General features: G+C 62.9%; 1 protein-coding gene across 1 annotated transcript; it reads left to right on the forward strand.

Moving 5' to 3' along the window:
- Positions 1-6: 6 nt before the first annotated feature.
- On the forward strand, positions 7-6146 carry CBX4 (chromobox 4). Its single transcript, XM_011379717.2, has 5 exons — positions 7-126; positions 263-306; positions 1416-1481; positions 3616-3682; positions 3921-6146. The coding sequence occupies exons 1-5, from the start codon at positions 58-60 to the stop codon at positions 5334-5336; spliced, it is 1662 nt and encodes a 553-aa protein (XP_011378019.1). The 5' UTR covers positions 7-57; the 3' UTR covers positions 5337-6146.
- The last annotated feature ends 1987 nt before the right edge of the window (positions 6147-8133 follow it).

Consider the following 8133-nt stretch of genomic DNA (forward strand, 5'->3'; position numbering starts at 1 on the left):
CCAGCAGCGTCTGCAGCCGCGCCGGCCGCCTGCGCCCCGGCGCGCTCCGGCTCGGCCATGGAGCTGCCAGCTGTTGGCGAGCACGTCTTCGCGGTGGAGAGCATCGAGAAGAAGCGGATCCGCAAGGTAGGGCGGCGCGGGGGAGGCAGCGAGGGAGCGGCGAGGAGCAGCCCGCGAGGAGGCGGGGAGGGGGTGGGGAGGCTGCGGGCCGGAGCCGGGGATCCCGCGGAAGCTGACGGAGTGCTGTCTCTTCCCCCCGCAGGGCAGAGTGGAGTATCTGGTGAAATGGAGAGGCTGGTCCCCCAAGTGAGTAGCGGCGGAGGGGCGGAGGAGCCGGGTGCAGCGGAGCGGGGCTGCGGGGCTCGGGACCCGCCGGGCCGGTGGGGTGGTGGGGGGAGCGGACGGGAGGCGGGGTGGAGGTGGGGTGGAGGGAGGAGGGGGTGGGGAAGTCGGTGGCAGGCACTGGGGAAGCCGAGCCGCCGAGCCCGAGCCCGGCGCCCTGTGTTGTGCTCCGCTCCCCGGGAAATGCCATCACTAATTTATGCACTAAAAGGAGCCGGAGGAGCTGGAGAGACGCGGGGCCGAGCCGGGGAGGCCGGCGGAGGGAGGGAGGGCGCAGGCACTGACTGATGTGCAGCAGAAAATGGCTCCTTTCCCCTTTCCCTCCACCGAACGGCTCCATATTGCAAAACCAAAAAAAAAAATTAAAAAGCGACGAAAATGCAATTGTGTGCCTCTTCCCTCCTAGTGGTGCAGGGAGAGGAAGAAAAAGGGCAGAAAACGTTGGGCACTGTCACTGCAGCGCTTTTGGTGGGGAATTTCTTTTTTTAATTTGAAATGCGAAGGCACCGGATGGAGACAGACGCGCAGGCACGCACACACACACTCACACACACAGGCATATTTTCGTGTTGCCGAGTATTTGGGGGTGCTTGCCCGCGACAGCGGGCCCCGGGGCCGCGAGGGGGTAGCGGGGGCGGCTCGGCTGACGGTTATCGGATTAGGGGTCAAATGGAGAACGGCTGAAGCCCTCGCGGAGACTCGGGGCTGGAGAGAGGAGGAGGGGCCTGCGACTTTGCATTTCGGCTGCTTTGCACGCAGGGTTCCTGGTGAGCAAAGTGGCTTTGGAACATGTCGCAGTAACATGCTTAAAATTCTTGACAACTGCAAAATAAACTGCTAGTTTCATTTTCCTTACCCCTCCCCTTCCTGCCCTTGTGTGTTTATTTTGACTTGGGGGGGTGTCTCAGGGACCGTGTCAGGCCTGCAGAAATCCACCCTCCACCCCCCACATCCACAGCTAAATAGCTTGTGGTTCATGAAGACAGAGTAGGGCCTTATGTCATTCCCCACCTGGAGGCCGCAGCGCAGGCTCGGTTTTTTACGCGGTGTCCCCCTCCCTTTTCGCTTGCAAGATATAACACGTGGGAACCCGAGGAGAACATCCTGGACCCCCGGCTGCTGATCGCCTTCCAGAACAGGTGAGCGTCCCCCAGCAGCCGCTGCCGGCAGCCGGAACCCTATACGGGAGTGGTAGAGTGGGCCACGCAGCAGTAAGGGGGGGAAAGGGCCGGGAGGGGCTGGCGGGAGCCCCCTCCCCCTGACGGGTCTGAACTGCACGGCCGCGGCCTCGGCTCTAACCAACGTCCTTGGCGGTTGCTGCAGCCTGGGGGTGGGGGCAGGGTAGGGCCAGAAAAGGCAAGGCTTGTATTTGGGGGGAACTGCAGGAAGGGTGCGTGCGGGTGGCCCTACCGCTGCCCCGAGAACTCGGAGCCGTGCCTGGTCCCCCGCGGCCCCCCCTCCCTCCCGTCGCAACCTTGGAGCCCCACCCCCAGAGCCTAGGTGTTGCTTTCCTGCAGCCACCGGCCGCTTGGCCCCGGCACGTCGCGGGGCAGCTCCAAGGGAGCTGGCACTGTGAAACCGCCGGACGTCATGGAACTGAACTTAACCTGTTGGGGGCTGGAGAAAAGTTGACAAGACCTTAAGACCCCACCCTCACGCCGAGGGAGCTTGGGATGGGCGGGGGTCAGATTCTGGCTGGCGCTGGGTGCTCTCACAGCCCCCACTGGGCTATTTGCTGGGTGAGCTTGGCCCAGAGGGTGATGGGTGGGCGCTGCCTGGTGGCGGAGGGGTGGTATCCGATGAGGGGCTCATCCTCGTGCACACAGATGCTTGTCACGCTGCAGCTGCTGCAGCTGGATTCGCCGCCAGTGGCTGTAGTTCTCTGTTTCGGGAGGACAGAAGGGGGAAGGGCTGGCGAGGAGGGGAGGGGCGGCGGGAGCCCGCGGAGCTCGGCACCCCCCCCGCCCCCCGCTGCCTTCCATCCCTCCTCCCTTTTATTTTGCATTATTTCCTGTGGTGCGTTTGGCGCTAAAACTGTAAACTCTAGACCCTCGGAGCGCACGACGGGCGGGGAAGTTGCTCTCCCGTGACGCAGGGGGGCGCCGAGAAGGGAATCCTGCCCCTGCTCCACCTGGGAGCTCACCGCCCTGTAACCATGTCAGCGGCTGATGCCATGTTGCGTAATGGGCCCCCAGAGAATTAAAACGCAGGCTGTTGCAATGTCACGCAACTTCAGAATCAGGCCCCGGCCGGGCCCCCGGGCTTGGCGGAACTCCCCTGGGTTAGCCCACCGGCAGGGGGTGCTTACGGTCGCCCGAAAGCGGGTTTCTGGCCTGGAAATGGGCAGCAACTTCGGCCAAGGCTGGAGAGTCGCCCCTTCTTCCACAGAGGGCTGGGCAGCGCTAGGACGATCCACCCCCCCAACCTTGGTCACTCACAGCCAAGCCGCAGGCGGAAGCCTGGCAGTGGTATTGACCCAAGCCACCGCCCGTGGGCTTTATTAATTTGGAAATGGAGGGGCCGGCCTGGCTAGGGGGCGGGGCTTGTGCTGCCGCCCCCGCCTCGCCCAGCTCAGCCTCTCCGCCCAGGCCGCCCCGGAGCAGGTTCGCCAGGTGGCTGAGAACCTGGCCAGGCCCTGGTCCCCGCGGCCGGCCTCCGCCCCCAGCCCCTAATTGGCTCATTTGCCACTGTGTAAACAAGGGCGCAGCCCCTCCCCCTGTTTAGTGCCTACCCTTTAGGAAAACGAGTCCTTCCTTCTGCCGGCGGCACTCGTTATCTGAATCATAATGAGGTCATTAGCATCCCGTGCCTTTGACGGGAGCGACGTGGTCCTCGCACAAGTCCTTTGGGTTTGTTTACATCTCCTGGATGCGCGCGCCCACTGCACTTTGCGCAGGACCCCGGGCCCAAGGCTGTGGGCGCCAGTGCCGGCAGCGACCCAGCCCCGAGCGGCTGCCTCCCCTGCCTAGAGGCGGGGTTGCGGGGGTGGGGAGCGGGGCTCCAGTTAAGGTGCGGACCTGAGGTGGGGGGGTGTCCCTCGCGGAGGACTCCTTGGGCAGATGAGGGTCGGCGTGAGCCGTAAAGCGGGACTCTGGGACCAGACTGAGGCGCCCAGCCGGCGGCAAAGGCGACCTTCTGCCCTGAGCTCGCAATCCCTCTGGGTCTTGCTGGCCAGGCTGCTCACTGAAAGGGGACGTCACTGCAGAGCGGGGCATAGCTGGAGAGGAGGCGACCCCGAGGCTAACAGCGCTGCCCTCTGTTCCCTCCCCCCAGGGAACGGCAGGAGCAGCTGATGGGATATCGGAAGAGAGGGCCAAAGCCCAAGCCGCTCGTGGTGCAGGTGAGGACACTCGCCGGCCCTGCGGCCGCCCACCAGTCTTTCCCTTGAAGTTGCCACCTGAGCTGCTTTCAGGACTAAAGGGCAGTGGGAGGAGGGGTTCCTCCAGAGCACCCCAATTCTACTTCTACCAGATAAGGCAGCTAGTGGGGGGGTGGTCTGGGACACTCCTGATGGGGGAGACATGCCCAGGTCGGACCTCATTCCCTCCTCTCACCTCCCCCTCTGCCCCCACCCCCAGGTTCCCACCTTTGCTCGGCGCTCCAATGTGCTGAGCGGACTGCAGGACTCCTCGGCTGACAACCGCGCCAAGCTGGATCTGGGCGCTCAGGGCAAGGGCCAGGGGCACCAATACGAGCTCAACAGTAAGAAGCACCACCAGTACCAGCCACACAGCAAGGAGCGGGCGGGCAAGCCCCCACCACCGGGCAAAAGTGGCAAGTACTACTACCAGCTCAACAGCAAGAAGCACCACCCCTACCAGCCTGACCCCAAGATGTATGACTTGCAGTACCAGGGCGGCCACAAGGAGGCACCCAGCCCCACCTGCCCGGACCTGGGCACCAAGAGCCACCCGCCCGACAAGTGGGCCCATGGCACTGGGGCCAAGGGCTACCTAGGAGCCGTGAAGCCCCTGGCCGGTGCGGCGGGGGCTCCAGGCAAGGGCTCTGAGAAGGGCCCCCCCAATGGGATGACGCCGACCCCCAAGGAAGCAGTGACGGGCAACGGGATTGGGGGCAAGATGAAGATCGTCAAGAATAAAAACAAGAACGGACGCATCGTGATAGTGATGAGCAAGTACATGGAGAATGGCATGCAGGCGGTGAAGATCAAGTCTGGCGAGGCTGCGGAGGGCGAGGCGCGCTCCCCCAGCCACAAGAAGCGGGCTGCGGAGGAGCGCCACCCCCCGGCCGACAGGACTTTCAAAAAGGCCGCGGGGACGGAGGAGAAGAAGGTGGAAGCGCCGACTAAGAGGAGGGAGGAGGAGGCACCGGGGTCTAGTGACCCGCAGCCGCAGGACACCATCTCCCGAAAGCTCTCCCCCACCAAGGAGGCCTTTGGCGAGCAGCCCCTGCAGCTCACCACCAAGCCCGACCTGCTGGCCTGGGACCCGGCCCGGAGCACGCACCCACCCTCCCACCACCACCACCACCACCACCATCACCACCACCACCACCACGCCGTCGGCCTCAACCTCTCCCACGCGCGCAAGCGCTGCCTCTCCGAGACGCACGGCGAGCGGGAGCCCTGCAAGAAGCGCCTGACGGCGCGCAGCATCAGCACCCCTACCTGCCTGGGGGGCAGCCCGCAGGCAGCCGAGCGCCCCACCGACGTGCCCCTTGCCGCCACCCTTCCTCAGCCCGAGGTTATCCTGCTGGACTCGGATCTGGACGAGCCCATAGACTTACGCTGCGTCAAGACGCGCGGCGAGGCTGGGGAGCCGCCAAGCGCCCTTCAAGTGAAGCCGGAGGCGCCCGCGATGGTGGCAGCGGTGGCAGCTGCGCCGGCGACAGCGGCGGAGAAGCCTCCAGCCGGGGCCCAGGACGAGCCTGAGGAGCCACTGAGCGAGTTCAAGCCCTTCTTTGGGAATATAATTATCACCGACGTCACCGCGAACTGCCTCACCGTCACGTTCAAGGAGTACGTGACGGTGTAGCGGGAGGGCGTTGGAAGGGGAAACGCCATCCGCGCGGGTGGCTTAGCGCCTGGGGCCTGGGGCCGGATTCCTCCTCCTGCCCGCTGCGGAGAATCGGGCCGGTCCCCAGCGCAGGGACTCCCGAAGCCTCCGTAACCGCATCCCTCTGTATCCGGCTGTGGGATCTTGGCTAGGGGGCCGGTCCAATGTCTCCCGGAACTGGCGCCTTCCACGTGGTGCCTACCGGCCTCGCCGCCCCCCCACCTGTCCCCTCCCCTCTCTCGTGGACCTCCGGGACTGACAGGGCAGCCACACGCGACGGTCTCAGAGTTATAGTATTATATTTTAACCGTGCTAACTTGTCAAGTGCAGACTTTACTCCCGTTTGTACGTGGTGTTATTATTGAAATGTATTGTTTGAGCTCAAAAGGCCCGACCACCCCCTTCGGGCTGATATATATATATATTTATTTGTAGGTATTTATATATTGAAATATAAAAACCTAGATTTATGGAGTTTCCTCTAGATCATGTTATATTCTATATCAAACAAACTGTTTTCTGTTGACCCTCCCCATTCATTCAGTATTTCGGTTGATTTCATTTTCTCTCCTTCCAGTACCGCAATACCAGTAATCTTGGTATATATTTTTTGATACCGTACACATGGATGTGTTGTTTCTATGTGCAAAAAAAGAAAAAAAGAAAAAAAGTTTGTTAAAAGGCTAAACGAGCTCTCTAGAAACTGCTGCTACTAGCAATGTCTAAACTATAAGCTTCCAATTATTACCTGCTTGAATGTAAATATTAAATGGAGATGTTGAAGGTGCATTTTCGCTGTTGGAGGTTAGTGCCGGGGAACGTCGGGGGCTCAGGAGGCGCCTGGACCCCCCACGCCCCACTTCCGCCTTCGGTCTCAGGCAGGAAACCGATCGTGCGTCCTGTGCTAAAGAGCACAGCAAAGTGGCCTGGTTTCACGGGCAGAGGCGCCCGCGCAAGGAGTGACCCGCTCCCCGGAAGTCAAGAGGCACTCCAAAAGAGAGGGGAATTCCTGAGGGGGGTGCCAGAGGGGCCCCTGCGCCCAGGGCTTTCAGGCCGGCCGTGCCCACGGCTTTGGCAAACGCGGGATCTAGGACAAGGGCGAGCGCGCAGCGTGGAGACGGGGCGGAGCCAGCCCCCTCCGCGGGCGGATCCACCGGCACCTGCTGATCTTTGCCCCCGCCTCCCGGGGCGCAGCACACCCAGGCGCTGGCCCCGGTAGGGCAGGGGTGTTCCCCTTTAATGATTCCTGCCCGGTTGTGCAGGTTCAGCGGGGAGGGGACCCTCCCACCCTTTCCAGCGTCCCGTGCTGGCATCGCTGGCCCCGCCCCCACCGAGGAAGCCGCTGAGGCTCTTTCTCTGCCAGACTCTGTCGCCGGAAACCAGGCCAGAGACTGGCGGCACAGCGAGTGCGAGCGGGTGCGGGGGTAGGAGGGAGCCCTGCTTTCTACCCGTGGTGTGAGCATGGGCACGGGGAGGCGGAGAAGGCCTGGCTCACCGGGCCTGCCCATCCCCACTTCTTTAATAGAGAGAGATGTGGGACCCCATCTCCCCCGTCCAGCTTGGAGTGGCTGGGCTGGGGTCCTTGGTGTCACAGGGCAAGAAGGGGTTAAGGGCCCAGAAGGGGCAAGGGGAATGGGCCCAAATCTGGGGTGCGGCCACCCCAGCCTGGAAGCCATAGCTCAGGAATGCAGGGGCAGAGGCTGGCTTTCTGCAGACGCAGCGCTCTTCCTCCTGGCTGGAGTGGCTGAGCAGGGATGTTGGGGACTGAGCCTGGTGGGTGCGTGGCTGCTCCCCGCCTCCAGGGCCCCTCGCCTGCTGGCCTGGGACTGAGGCGCCCAAGCCCCTGCAGGGCGCCAGGGCAGAAGAGGTCAGCGCAGGGCGGCGGGTTGGGGGGGAAGGTGGGGGAGAGATGGGGGAGAGGTGGGGGGAGAGGTGGCGAGAGCGAGCAGTGCTGGGAAGGCCAGGAAGAGATAGAGGGCCAAGAGGGCGGGGAGGCCTGAATGCGGACAGTGTGGCCAGTGTTGGCTGCAGGCCACCAGCGACTGGAGGTGGGGGAAGGGAGCCCAGCAGTGGGGGGAGGGGAGGCAGGGAAGTTCTAAAAAAAAAAAAAACCGTTGGGAGTTTCTAGCCCTGGCTTTTGTGAATTGTCCCTCCCACCACCCCCTTCACCCCAGCCCCCTTGAGTGAGTTAAATGCTCTCCCCTTCCCCCTCCATGTAATGAATGCCCTTTGCCACCCTGGGAGTGCAGGGAGGGGTGATCTTGACTGCTTCTGGCACACTGCCTGCTCAGCACTAGAATCGGGCCTGTCCTTCACTGGCTGGCACACAAAGGCGCATGCCAGGCGGGGGGTTCGTCTCCCTGTTTTTCTGGGAGGGGAGAACTAAAAAAATCGGGAGTGGGAAGGGGAGCTCCTTGTTCGGGTCTGCACAGTGGGTGACTTGGGAGTGAGCCTTAGCCCCTGGGGTGCCCCTCCCACCCAGTGGGTGGCCTCTGCAAGGCTGAGCCTGAGGAAGGGGGGGGATAGGAGAGGAGGTAGAAGATGGTACTGCTGCCAGCAAGGAACAAAAAGTGGTCCCCTACCCTTGGAAAGATGTGGCCTCCAAGTGACCTGAGGCCTTGAGAACCGGGCCCGATGGTGGACCTTCCGGGGTCACTAGGTGTCGCGGGGATGCCCACCCTGGTGCCAGACCCAAGAGGGTCCAAGAGCACCATTTGCTGAGCTCCTCAGATGTGCCCGGCATCGTCTTGTGCCATTCAGACCCCACAGAGATTGG

This window comes from Pteropus vampyrus, unplaced genomic scaffold, assembly GCF_000151845.1.
Source record: "Pteropus vampyrus isolate Shadow unplaced genomic scaffold, Pvam_2.0 Scaffold371, whole genome shotgun sequence".
NCBI classification, from domain to species: domain Eukaryota; kingdom Metazoa; phylum Chordata; class Mammalia; order Chiroptera; family Pteropodidae; genus Pteropus; species Pteropus vampyrus.

What these genes read in the sequence shown, in the direction of transcription:
- CBX4 (XM_011379717.2), top strand. Translation starts at nt 58, where the DNA reads ATGGAGCTGCCAGCTGTTGGCGAGCACGTCTTCGCGGTGGAGAGCATC. An exon ending in AGAAGAAGCGGATCCGCAAG is followed by an intron (nt 127 to 262) that starts GTAGGGCGGCGC and finishes TTCCCCCCGCAG; the next exon opens with GGCAGAGTGGAGTATCTGGT. An exon ending in CTGATCGCCTTCCAGAACAG is followed by an intron (nt 1,482 to 3,615) that starts GTGAGCGTCCCC and finishes CCCTCCCCCCAG; the next exon opens with GGAACGGCAGGAGCAGCTGA.